This window comes from Carassius gibelio, chromosome A24 (genome assembly GCF_023724105.1).
Source record: "Carassius gibelio isolate Cgi1373 ecotype wild population from Czech Republic chromosome A24, carGib1.2-hapl.c, whole genome shotgun sequence".
Lineage (NCBI taxonomy): Eukaryota > Metazoa > Chordata > Actinopteri > Cypriniformes > Cyprinidae > Carassius > Carassius gibelio.
Window position 1 is genome coordinate 10,936,629 of NC_068394.1, and position 13,841 is coordinate 10,950,469.

Below are 13,841 nucleotides of genomic sequence, written 5' to 3' on the forward strand. Positions count from 1 at the left end.
CAATATGGACATTAAACCATTGGGTGTACTAGGAGCTTGAGAAGGCTCTGTGTTATCAAAGTGCACTTTATAGTGAATTCATTGTAGAAAATGAGTTTCACAAAAGAGCCAAGTGATACAAGACAAATAAAAAAGGAGCACGTTAGGTAAAAAATGTTAGCCTGAATGCACTGTAAGTTGCTTTGGATAAAAGCATCTGCTAAATGCATAAATTTAATTGAATTTTATTTAAAAAAATTAAAAAATAACAAGAAATAAGTTAAAATACATAAATAAGTCGGGAAATGTGATAATAGATCATTTTTGGTTGGCACAGTTTGGTATTATGGTCACCTGGACACTCTAGTTTGTGAACACTAGAGGTCGCTATATTTCTCTGAGCTGTGGCGTATGACGCTTCTCTCGCTCTACACGGAATTCCCAATCATCATCTCCAGTCATACACAGACAGCATTGGGCCTCAACCTCACACAGCTCGACGTTAGAAACAGACACGGGTAAGATTGAATATCATTCCATACCTGTCAGCAACCCTGGTTTGGCTGAACATATACCGAGACGGCGATATTAGTCAATTTATCGTTTTTGTGCTGTTTACAAACGACTTAATTAATAGGTAACGTTAGCCATGTTACATCAATATCTCAAAAGCTTCGTCGTATTATAGCAGTACGTTGATAGCAAATATTGTTTGCCTCATTTTCAGGTCATGTTTTTATGTCAGTTGTTTATTTGGCCTTAATATGTCTTAATAGTTCTCAGTTTACCAGTATAACTTACCTGAAGCTAGCGAGCTGCTACCTAGCATTGCTAATGTATTGATACTGTTTAGAAAAACACTAACGTTACCCTAAAATAGGCATGAAATTAACACGCATTGTGTATTTAAAATGTTAGCATGCTCTTCTTGGTCAAGTCTATGATTACGACCTAAAGCTGAGGCCGACTGAAGAGTGAACAGTCATTTACACAGATTCACATGAATTCTGCTGTCTCAGATACCGACCTAGACAACATTGTTTGGCCAAAATGCTTTCAACTAGGTAGGAAACTCTGATGTATTTCAGAAACCCAGAATTGGTTTTCTTTGAAAGATTCCTAACCCTCATATGGTATGTTTCCTTCTGAAATTAGAAAGATTTTCAAGAGGATGGTTAATGAGTCATGCTAATATTGGCTTGCTTTATTGGCAAAGATGTCAAAAAAGATCAGTAGATGTAGTAACTTAACGTTACATGAATTGATTTACAGCCAAAACTGTCATCATAGTCATGTAGATTGTTTTTTTGTAGTCAGAAGAAGTAGCCTAATTATTATATTTTTTGTCTCTCATAAAACAATGTTATTATGTTCAATCTTATGATGAATAAGCTGACAGATAAAGAAAAGTATTCAGTTTCTAATGTCCTTCTTAGGCAGCTGGCTTTAAGTTTATTCAGTCATGGCAAATGCTTGATTCAGTGCACAGTGGAGCGTTTAAAGGGATAGTTCATCTTTTCAAACCTGTAGGACTTTTTCCCCATGTAATGGAAGCTAATAGTAATCAAAACCTATTTAATTACCAACATTTTTCAGAATTTTTCCAGTGAAGAAAGAAAGTGATTTTACCAGTACTTGTGGGCTGTACTCCGACTGTAATTATTGAACTTTTGACAACCTACAGAACACATGTTTGATTTCATGGAAATATCCCACTGATGAATGTGGGTCAGGGAGTCTAGCCTTGCTCTGGCTGAAATAATAAGATTAAATGTAGCCAAGCTCAAGCAGTTACACACAGTGATCAGGCAACGCTCTTGAGTTTAATGCACTGCCTTAAAAGTACTGAAATATTATGGGTAATGAATGACTATTACTGCTGTTATGAGCTGTCCTACTTAAGAGGCTAAAAGATAAGATTACACACACCCTATATCGTAAAGTTGTGTTTGTATATGTGTGTAGTGGAGCGAAGAAGCATTAAAAGTCATTGTCCTCTTCAACTGTGACATCTCTCATACAGTGGGCATAGAAAACGGTGACGGTGTGACCATCTTGTTTATTTATCCCCCGATGTAAAACCTCTCACCCTCTGGGTCAGTGTTGGGATATTTCTTTTCTTGATTTATACAGGGGAAAAAAAACCTTTTAATTTAGCAGCTACATCTAAACATGACTTTATGTCTATCTGAATCCTCACAGCTACATTTTATCACACAGATGTTTTTAAACAACTTTATGACATATATTGGTCTTACACATATATTAATTGCTAGAGTTGGTTCTGCTGGCTATAGAAACAAGAAGCATTAGAAAGAACAATGTAGCAAATGCTATTAAAAACCCAGCTAACCCCAATCCTGCTGGTCACATGTTTTGATGCATCGGTCCTTGGTTGCTCTTGCCTCTCTGAGATATTGCATCTCGAACGTCACAACATGTAAACAATAACCGGCAAGATCGTATCCTCTGCTCCTCAACACGCAGCAGTCAGACACGCTGCTAAATATAACACTGACCCAACGCTTGTCACTTCACATAAGCTCTGCTGGAATGATGCTTAGTTTCCCATGAGTCTCCTGTTAGGTTTGCTGTTTTAATCGACTCCCTCTGGAGAACTTAAATTACACTTTTAAGAGCAATAGATGAATCGAATCTGTAAAGGGTCTACTTTTTTTTGTGTATACAGATATAATGACAACAAAATTTTGTGCACTTATAAAATAAAGATAACAAACAAGGTGTGCTGTCTGCAGCCTTTGTCTGTCTTCTTTTAGACAAGCGTCATTAAAATGAACTGTAACTCAACGAAGAGACATGAGAGAGATATCTATAGAAAGCTTGACATGTCTACTTTTAATCTTTCAGATTTCCTCAGACAAAAAGAATGAAGCGCTTTATTCAGCAGAGATCATAAACATGAATAAATCTCTTTTATACATATATATATATATATATATATATATATATATATATATATATATATATATATATATATATACTTGTACTGGTTTTAAAATAACGTGTAAACATTTTACTAGTTAGACTTTTTCCAAACTATAATTCCTGACTAAATGTATAATTAAGTGAAACATTATGAAGTTTCAATAACAATATACAATACTATACCATTCAAAAGCTAAAAAAACTTAAAAATATTCTCAGCTCTTTTCAACAACAATAATAATAATGATGATGATGATAATTACAATAAATGTTTTTTTTATTTAGAAAATTTGATTGTTAAAAGGATTTCTGAAGGATTGTGTGTCTGGAGTAATGATGCAAAAATTTCTGAGAGGCTCATTATGCAGCTCATTATGCAGCTCATTATGCAGCTCATTATGCAGGCCTTCTCAGGTGTAAATCTCAATGATATTCATGATAGTTGACGCCTACTCGCATATGACTTTTACCAACAAAAAGTGTCTTCGAAAATTTAAATCAATATATTGTTTTCTGTAAGTGAGTACCAAGATGATTTTCACATAATTTAGAAAGAAAAATTTAGCCTACAAGCTCCAGTTCTCAAAAGTCCCGGGAACCAATGTTCTGTATGTGTTTTATTGCCTTATTCAAGTGATTTAACATTTTTAGTTTTTCACTAACCACACATAACATTTTTTTTTTCTCAAAAACCCAATCATGTACATACATGCTGCTCACATATTATTATAGCCCAGTATGTGCTGATAACAGTGAGATTAGACTTTAGTCATTTAGATATTTATAAGAAACTGAAAAAAAAGCACAAATGTCAGGGCATGACAAAACTTCTCCAGGCCCCAAAAATACCCAGAGGGTTAAAGCATAAATTAATGAATTTTCAACCAGCTTTGTATTGTTACAGTTTCTCAGCATCAGTAGTAAATGAACAATGCATATTATATTTCCATGTTACCTTCCCTAAGATATCCTCATTTGTTTGTCAGCTAATGTCAGCCGATGGACTTTTAACAGCTCCAGGGCTTTTGCGAAAGCTACAGATTGTACTTCTGCACTTTCGTATCCTTGCTCACGGATATTCTGATCGAACTCTTTATATTATGGATGTTTACTCTTGTTTTATCTAGTTATGTTGCACCAATTAAAAAAATTAAATCTACTGCTTATACAGACAACTTTTGTTAACAGATCATCTTGTCAGTAATGAATTATCTCTTTAAACATCTCTGACTCTTGCTTTTGTATTTTCATACACGATAATTGTTAGTTCTGCCCTGTTTAACGCTGTAAATGCTATTACTTGATGTCACACATAACTCCATGCATAACCTGTCGTTGTCATTATAACCATCATAATGAAAACAATATTCCCTTTTGTGGTTTTGTGGTTACTTTTATATTGCACTCTTTGAAAAAAAGCAGAATGTGTGGTTATTTAATTTCAGTGCTTTTCTTGTTTGCTCTCACAGAAGTATTTGGACTCTGCTGTAACCCTAGATCAGCCTGCAGCACCATCTGTGAGGTGGAGCAGAACTCGTCCCTGAATCCTGTCTAAATGCTCTCCAGCATGGTGGACTACATGTGAAGCAGCAGTGTCCTGGAGCAGAACGGGGAGAAGAGAGGATTTATCTGACGCGAGCAGACCGGCACAGAGACAATGTCATCCAACAGGGGCCAGAACACCCACGGGCTCAAACAGATTGGGCTGGACCAGATCTGGGATGACCTGAGAGCAGGAATACAGCAGGTCTATACACGCCAGAGCATGGCTAAGGCACGCTACATGGAACTCTATACGTATCTTGAAACGATGAATGGAGATTACAGTGGCCAGCACACTTAAAGGCTTTGTCTTGAATTTTGCGCTTGTAATGAGGATAAGACCTCGGCTAATGAGTCAAATCCACAAAATGGTTTGGGTTGCTGAAGTAGACATTCCATTGCTTGTTTCATTAATGTGCAAGCGATTGGATGGAGGGTATGCAGGGTTGTACTGGAATGCACTAGGCAGTGTTTGATATTGCTGTGAATGAGTGGTAATACTGTGCAGTGCAAAAGTACTTCAACTTTTTTTTCTGAAGCTGGGATTTATAAGTTGAATTCAGGCCCAAAAGGTTGTTTGGTGAAATTTCACAGAGGAAATCCAGTCATATTAGTGGGAAGCTGTGCAGTCGGGTGTTTTGTGTGGGTGAAAATTTGCTTAATCGAGTGTATTCGCCTGGTTGACCTTCAGAAAACTGCTTGGTTTGAAAGTGACTTCTGTATTTGCTGTGCTTTATACACCACTACACTAAAGGCAATGAATCTTTTTTTGCATTATGTGGGGTGCTGATTAATCGTTCTTTAATATTACACAACATTCAGTTAGCTTCATAGAAATTTACTTCTTTTTTTTTCTTCTTCTTTTTTTTTGATTGAATGCATATTATAGTTTTAGCTGGCCTGTTTGCTTTATATATATAAAAAAAAAAAAATCAGTTCAAAAATTAGGTCTCAATTGACTTAAAACTAATTAATTGCATGGTATGCAAAATTACTTTGTAATCAATTGTTCAATTTTTAAGTTTCATTTATTTTCATGTTTTGTCTAATTGCTAAGATGCACATGGCCTTTTTCATTTCTGAAAGTTACTTTAAAAAATGTGAATGCTTTTAAATAATACTAGACAAACTATTTATTGATTGGTCTATATTAATTAAACCAGATAATGGCTTAAACCTGTACTTGCCGAGAATTATATTACATTATATTAATGTTTCATTAAAAAGACATAACAATGTGGCTTTAGAAGTCATTACATTTTTTTATATCACCATGAAATGATGAGGCATGTTTCTTAATGAATTGCAAAACAATGCAAAATGAAAGTGCATGGTGTTATGAATTGGATTTGGCCCTTTTATAATCCCAGGCGTCTCCCAGCTCATGTGTGTTCCACTTTAGAGCTCTTCAAAGCAGTTTGTGTCTGGGAAATTTAAACTTTGACAAGGACATCTGTCCATTTTCAAATTAGCATTTTTGCATTTCACCCACTAGTGCCACATCAAACACCGGGATGTAATTACTCAGTTTCATCTGCCGCCCACAGCTGTCATTCTCCTCTGCATCTCCAGTAATGCGGTTTATTTGTCTGCGTGTGGCCCTGTGTCTACCCAGAGAACTTTCTGCTGTTAGTGCAGGTTTCTGCTCTGATCAGAAACTGAGTCTCAGCATGTAGTTTATAGTATCAGTGTGCTTGTCACTGCAGCACAGAGGAGCTCATGGTTAGTGTTAAAGGTGTGATACTTGACTCTCAGAAAAGCTATTTAAATAGGTCTGGTAATCACAGTTTATGTGGTCATGACCTTTAACCAACTGCAATGAGACATAACCGCTGCAATAACTACACACCCATGTAGTGGACATGGAATATTGTTAACTTATTTCTGTCTTGAGAAACATAAGAGTTTCTCTAGAGTAGATCAGTCTATTAAAACAGAAGTTTTCTCAAGGGTTTGAGCACTGAGACCGTTAGCTCATTCTTGTTTAATATTGAGGAGCTGACCTATTGCTTTGATATTAGATGTTTTAAGTTTCTTGGAAGTTCCTGACATGTTCGAGAACACAGATATATTAGATTATTAGGCTAATTCACGTATTTTTATTAATTTTTGTACACTAATTCAGCTACAAAGGTAAAGTTACTTGGCATCTGAAATCGAAAGCATCAGCATTATGGACTAGTGTCCTGTCAGTGTAGAAATGTGCTAATATATCTGTTTTGTAAGCTGTCTGTCATCTTTTACTCATTTACAATCTTAAGACTTTAACCTACCGTTCAGACATGTGTATAACTACTGTACCAGCGTGCACCAGTCTAACCAGGCCAGGGGTGCTGGCATCCCCCCCTCCAAACCCTCCAAAAAACCGGCCACACCTGGCGGGGCACAGTTTGTTGGACTTGAACTCTACAAAAGACTGAAAGAGTTTCTGAGGAGCTACCTGATGAATCTTCTCAAGGTAATAGCCTACAGTGTGATGGCGTGATGCATTGGTGTCATGTTAAGGCAATTTTTAATAAGTATTTAAAGCAGCTGAAAGAACTTGAACGATTATCTATTTGGACATCATATGCTGCTACTGTGCATTGCAACAAAAATATGAAACTATTTAACTCTATATTATAATGTTGAATATTGGAATTGTATTTATTTCTTTTGGATTTGTTTTTTTTTAATTTACAGACACTGTATTTTTGCATTTAGCTTTAGCTATGGATATGGTTTGTTGTACTGAGTAATACACATTTTAGGAAGGTGTTTTATTTATTTATTTATATTTTGCCTTGCTATAATAGATAAGAGTGTGAGTTGTTGTCACTTCTCCAGTCCTCACTTCTTCTCCGGTGTCTCTCCTCCATCTTTGTGTCTGGCAGGCTGGAGAGGACCTGATGGATGAGAACGTTCTGAAGTTCTACACGCAGCAGTGGGAGGACTATCGCTTCTCCAGTAAAGTGTTAAATGGGATCTGTGCTTACCTCAACAGACACTGGGTGCGCCGAGAGTGTGATGAGGGCCGGAAAGGAATTTATGAAATCTACTCGGTAAGAGAAACGGCACATGCCCTTGATTCGTAGATTCCTTTTACCTTTCCACACATTGTGTTGATAAAACGTGGATTAATGGCTATACTGTCTTGTAGTTTAGCTATATTTATAGCCAGTTGTGTAATGTAACGAAGTATTAATAAGATGTGCGATCTGTGTATCACCAAATGACACAGAGAGTGCACGCACGTGATTTATTGGTCTATTGAAAATTCAAGACATTCTAAATAGTAGACGGCAAAATGCTTCTGTTTGCTTTTTAAATGTATAGAATTTAATATAGTTGACTTAATCCATATCACACAAAATACAGTTTTTCTGCAGATATCAGCATGATCAATTTAATATTTTGATGCATTGGCATTGAGCATTACTAAATCAATCAAGTTTGGCATAAAAATAGTTTAATAATAATAATGATGATATTTATAATTATCAATCGTTGTTGTAAGTGTTATTATAATTTAGATTTTTGTAGTTTACTGTATAATAATGGTAATAATTGTTGTTATTATCATAAAATTAATCTTATTACTTATTAAATTGTTTTTTTATCATAATAAAGCAGTAGGCTTGTGTCTCATTGCTGTAAGAAACAGTAATCTAATCATTTTAATAATGTGTCTCCTTCCCAGCTTGCTTTGGTCACTTGGAGAGAGTGTTTGTTCAGACCTCTGAACAAGCAGGTGAGTTATGTTTCTATGCAATTCATTATATTCCATTTGTACGATATTTGTTTCTTATATTTTCATCAGACGTATTCATCAGAATTTAAATCCCCCGTCTCTTCTTTTGAATAGGTGACAAATGCTGTGTTAAAACTCATTGAGAGGGAGAGAAATGGCGAGACTATAAACACCAGACTCATCAGTGGAGTGGTGCAGTCCTACGGTGAGTGTTCATTCACATCTGTCCTATGCTGTTGTCCCTTAAGTGTGTTTCCTGAGTTGTTTGGGTGTCTGGACCTTTGAAGCCTCATGTTGTGATTTGATTTGTCTTTTCCAGTTGAGTTGGGCTTGAATGAGGATGATGCGTTTTTGAAGGGGCCGACGTTAGCAGTTTACAAGGAGTACTTTGAGACCCAGTTTTTGGCTGACACAGAGCGCTTCTACACACGGGAAAGCACAGAGTTCCTCCAGCAAAACCCTGTTACTGAATACATGAAAAAGGTCAACCAGAGTTCAAATTCAAGTCGGACATTATAATGTAAATTGCTGTGGATTTTATGGGAAATTTGGTTTTGTTGTGTTTATGTGTGCAGGCAGAGGCTCGTTTGCTGGAGGAGCAGCGGCGGGTGCAGGTCTATCTCCACGAGAGCACACAAGACGAGCTGGCTCGCAAGTGTGAGCAGGTCCTCATCGAGAAACACCTGGAGATCTTCCACACTGAGTTCCAGAACCTTCTAGACGCTGATAAGAATGACGGTCAGTGCTGCGGTGTCCCCTTCAATCAAGCAGTATATTCTCTGAGACCTCAAACCTCAACGTTTGACTGTCAGTACATGTTGTGTGTGATTACAGATCTCGGTCGGATGTATAACCTTGTTTCCCGGATTACGGACGGATTGGGCGAGCTCAAGAAACTCTTGGAGTCCCACATTCATAATCAAGGGCTGGCTGCCATCGAGAAGTGTGGAGACTCGGCACTCAATGTGAGTCGTGTTACAGCATAATGCCACAGTATTTTTGGCCTTTAGCAGCTGCTTTGGAGAGGAATTAAAAATGACATTGATATAACTTGTCTGAAACTGTGTCAAACCTGTGCTAAACCTGAATTTCCTGAACTTGGACCCTCACTTCATTGTATAACAGGTCTATTCTTACCATGACAATATGACAATAGTTATTTGTCTAACTAGGCTCCTGGCAAAATGTTCTGTCTTCTGGCTATACACAATTGTGTTTCAAAGATATGACTCAGCTTTGTTTTATGTAACCCATTCAGTAGAAATCAAGTGCCACTTTGTTGACGCCAGACCCAGAAATATTTAACTCTGTCAAAAGTGGATATCTTTGGATATGTGTTTTCTGGTATATCTGTTCCATGCCGTTCCTGTCATCTCTTAATTTGATCAGAGCTTGAACTGCCACTACTTGTTTTCAGGATCCCAAAACGTACGTGCAGACGATCTTGGATGTTCACAAGAAATACAATGCTCTCGTCATGTCGGCATTCAATAACGATGCTGGGTTTGTGGCAGCACTCGATAAGGTTTGTGATCTCTGTTAAAAGTCCGTTTCGAGCTATAGTGTTTATGGTGTAACTTTCCCACTGTGATCTGTGCTGCTCTCCAGGCCTGTGGGAGATTCATTAATAATAATGCGGTAACAAAGATGGCGCAGTCCTCTAGCAAATCTCCCGAGCTTCTGGCCAGATACTGTGACTCCTTACTGAAGAAGAGGTGAATCGTCTTATTCATTTTCCCGATCTGTTAACATGTGAATCTCTAATTCGTCAGCCAGAAATGACAATGAAATCCAGTGAACGTCTGGTACGTTATTGCAAACACATCGGTTTATGTTCTAGGATGGATTTGAGGCTTGAATATTTGAATACAGTATTCTGACCGAAAAATGAAAAAGAAGCTGCTTCTTTTAGGAAAACGTCATGAGAAAGATTTTATATGTGAAATTTTATAAACAAATATTCCAGTGCACAAGCTTTAAGATGAAATTTGATGATATAACTGTCTAGGAAAGCTTGTTTGCTTAGTGTTCAGCAGTTCCAGGAATCCACGTAACACAGATGATTATACCGAGTGTGTTTCGTTTAGTTCAAAGAATCCAGAGGAGGCTGAGCTAGAAGATACTCTCAACCAAGTGGTGAGTTTCACTGTCCTCCACTGAGATTACAGATCAGATTTGAAAAGTCCTTTAGTGTGTCAGGGAGCTCTTACTTGAATTCATAACACTTGAGCTATTCATATTTGCTCCATTTATTAATGTGTTGTTAAATGCAACCATATCGAGTAAGGTGTTTTTTTTTTTTTTTTTCTTCACAGAATATTTTTTTGTACGGATTGTGTGTGTGTACATTATATATATATATATATATATATATATATATATATATATATATATATATATATATATATATATATATTATTTTGGTTATTTGACGTTTCTTATATCAAAAATTGTTTTGCATAATTAATGCACACACATAATTGACTTTTGTCTGCCTGGTCAAAGAACTTGTCAAGAAAGATTATTGCTTTCATTCTCCTATTGATGTGATTGGCACATTGTGCACTTTATACATACAGTACACATATTTAATTAATTTAATGTGAATGTGTGACTGATTGCATTCTCCCACATCCTTCATCATCAGATGGTGGTTTTCAAGTATATTGAGGATAAAGACGTGTTCCAGAAGTTCTATGCCAAGATGCTGGCCAAGAGACTGGTGCACCAGAACAGTGCCAGCGACGACGCCGAGGCCAGCATGATCTCCAAACTCAAGGTCTGTGCACTAGATGGCTCACTTCACTGCTTCTCATTTATCTCTAGTAGATGCTTTACACCTTTCTTTTCTTCTGTCCAACCTCAGCAAGCGTGCGGTTTCGAGTACACCTCCAAACTACAGCGCATGTTTCAGGACATCGGCGTCAGCAAAGACTTGAATGAGCAATTCAAAAAGCACCTTTCAAACTCGGAGCCTTTGGACTGTAAGTGTTTCATACATCTGAGAGTGTTTATCATTTAACATGCATGCGGTCATTACTGATGAACATAATCCGGCTCCGTCTGTCTCGCAGTGGATTTCAGTATCCAGGTTCTGAGCTCTGGCTCGTGGCCGTTCCAACAGTCTTGCACATTCGCTTTACCATCTGAGGTGAGATGCTCGGATGCTTAACCCTGTAATTTTCCAAAGCCTTCACACCCTTCCACGATCTGGGAATAATGTGTGATTACACTTCCAGCTGATGATAGTTTTTCAACGCCTTTGTTTTTCACAGTTGGAGCGCAGTTACCAAAGATTCACAGCTTTTTATGGAAGTAGACACAGCGGGCGGAAGTTGACATGGCTTTACCAGCTTTCCAAAGGGGAGCTGGTCACCAGCTGCTTCAAGAACAGATACACTCTGCAGGTTTGTGTCTTCTTCATGCTAGTGGTAGTTCATAGCATGTTCTGGGACTCGTTAAAGAGCAGGTCATATGGGGTTTCATAGGCGTTTTTTTTGCTGTTTGTTATGAAGAGTTGTCTTAATGAGTCGCCATATTTTCGATTGTTCTGCCCGTTACCTATGTACGTCACAAGCTTAGACATTTGCATAAACGAGGGGACTCCAACACAATATTAGGATACTTTAAAATGCCATATGACCTGCGCTTTAAGAAGGTTGTAGGACTCGGATGGCACAAGTGTCAGCATGTGTTTGTGTCGTGTTTTCGCAGGCCTCCACCTTCCAGATGGCCATCCTGCTCCAGTTCAACACGGAGAACAGCTACACCGTCCAGCAACTGGCCGACAGTACACGGATCAAAATAGTGAGTGCAGTGCCATTGCTTTATATCCCCTTAACAGCATTCAGGTCAGTCAATCAGTACACTATGATCTCCAGCTCATATTAAATTCATACTTGGGACAAAAGGAAACCATAGCAGAAACAGTGGTTTCGTCTGTTAAAAATCACAAGTATTTAATTTGATAAGCTTTTTTTTTTTTTTTAAAGCCTGTCATTTTTGACCGGGAACACGTGTAACAAGGTTGGGGGAAAAAACTAAAAAGATTAATCTAATTAACTATCAATTATTTTTATTCCACCTGAAATATCTCATTACAGAAACTATTTTTTTTCTAAGATATTTTAAACCACGTTTATTTAAAACATTGTGAAAATTCGTAATTTTAGCAATGCATTTTAGTTTTTGTGTGTGCGTTTTGTTTTTATGTTTTCCTCATTTAATGTTTTTTTTTTTTTGCGTTTTACAGGATATTTTGATTCAGGTCTTGCAAATCCTGTTGAAATCAAAGTTGCTGGTAAGTTGCTTATAGGATCCTATAAATGTATATTTGCAGTTTTTTTTTTAGTGTTTTTGAGAGTACTATTATATTTATCATAAATTCTAAAAACGAAAAAAATGATTTAGATGACTTTTTTTTTTAGGTCTTGGAAAATGAGAACGCAAATATAGATGAAATGGACTTCAAGCCTGAAACACTAATCAAACTTTTCTTGGGCTATAAGAAGTAAATGCATTTTCTTACTGTTTCATGATCGATCTGCACAGTATACACTAATAATTGACTTTGAGCAACATTTAAAAAATAGTACATACTAGTATTTCTAAATATTGTTAGGATTGTACATTTGTCATCTGCCTATCTACACTCTCCTGTTTGTGCGCAGTAAGAAGTTACGGGTGAATATCAATGTGCCAATGAAGACAGAGCAGAAACAAGAGCAGGAGACGACACACAAGAATATTGAAGAAGACCGAAAGCTCCTCATACAGGTAATAAAAATAAACTATAACAATCCCTTGAAGCTGAAATAAAATATTCTTTTGAGTCTGTCTAATGATGTTGTGTACAGGCGGCTATCGTGAGAATCATGAAGATGAGGAAAGTTTTAAAGCACCAGCAGCTTTTGGCCGAAGTGCTGAACCAACTTTCCTCACGATTCAAACCTCGTGTTCCTGTCATTAAGGTAACAGGACTGTAGCGCGCTGCTATTTGACTACTTAAGAAGCCTTCATTTGAAATATTAAAATGCGACTTATTTGTTTTTCAGAAATGCATTGACATTTTGATAGAGAAGGAATACCTGGAACGTGTGGATGGGGAAAAAGACACGTATAGTTACTTGGCCTAACAGTGTCCTTTTGAGGAATAAAAACCCAGACAAACAGAGGATTCTCTCTTAAAGATCTCGAGTCATTATTGCCGAGTTGGACAATGTGACGCTGGACTTTTCCCTTTAAACCCAGACTGCTAAAGCGGCCGATCTTTGTCTTTATGCCCTTAAGATGCTCAGGATTGCCATTTACTTTTTAATGTGTAAATATTGAACATTAAACTATGCTCATAGTGGGACCCAGAGTCAGGGTTGCATGCTAATGACTATCATTATGAAAATACATAATGCTGATTAATTTAATTTGTAATTATAATTACTTTTGGAAAACTGACAGATAAAAAGACAAAAAAACAAAGGCTGTTGGTTGCAGACAGAAATACCTATAACTAAGAGGTAAGAGTATGCTCATTTCAGACCGGCTGTTTAGAGTTGCATTGTTCCCAGCCACGAGAATGTTTGTATAGTGCAGTTCATTTTATAATTGTCATGAATAAACATAATTTTTCTTTATGCGTTCTCAGTGC

General features: G+C 37.0%; 1 protein-coding gene across 1 annotated transcript; it reads left to right on the forward strand.

The window, feature by feature from the left end:
- Positions 1 to 353: 353 nt before the first annotated feature.
- LOC127946209 (cullin-1) lies at positions 354 to 13,827 on the forward strand. The gene is made up of 22 exons (XM_052542615.1): positions 354 to 497; positions 4,395 to 4,722; positions 6,748 to 6,925; positions 7,341 to 7,508; positions 8,147 to 8,197; positions 8,312 to 8,402; positions 8,517 to 8,680; positions 8,773 to 8,935; positions 9,032 to 9,162; positions 9,615 to 9,722; positions 9,806 to 9,912; positions 10,285 to 10,333; positions 10,845 to 10,976; positions 11,064 to 11,181; positions 11,272 to 11,348; positions 11,473 to 11,604; positions 11,912 to 12,004; positions 12,450 to 12,497; positions 12,625 to 12,707; positions 12,868 to 12,973; positions 13,054 to 13,167; positions 13,252 to 13,827. The coding sequence occupies exons 2-22, from the start codon at positions 4,583 to 4,585 to the stop codon at positions 13,330 to 13,332; spliced, it is 2,334 nt and encodes a 777-aa protein (XP_052398575.1). The 5' UTR covers positions 354 to 497; positions 4,395 to 4,582; the 3' UTR covers positions 13,333 to 13,827.
- Positions 13,828 to 13,841: the final 14 nt, after the last annotated feature.

Bases quoted from the DNA above. Each gene is read 5' to 3' on its own strand.
- LOC127946209 (XM_052542615.1), top strand. From the start codon at position 4,583: ATGTCATCCAACAGGGGCCAGAACACCCACGGGCTCAAACAGATTGGG. The intron at 9,913-10,284 runs GTGAATCGTCTT...TGTTTCGTTTAG, and splicing joins GACTCCTTACTGAAGAAGAG to TTCAAAGAATCCAGAGGAGG. The intron at 12,498-12,624 runs GTAAGTTGCTTA...TTTTTTTTTTAG, and splicing joins TGTTGAAATCAAAGTTGCTG to GTCTTGGAAAATGAGAACGC.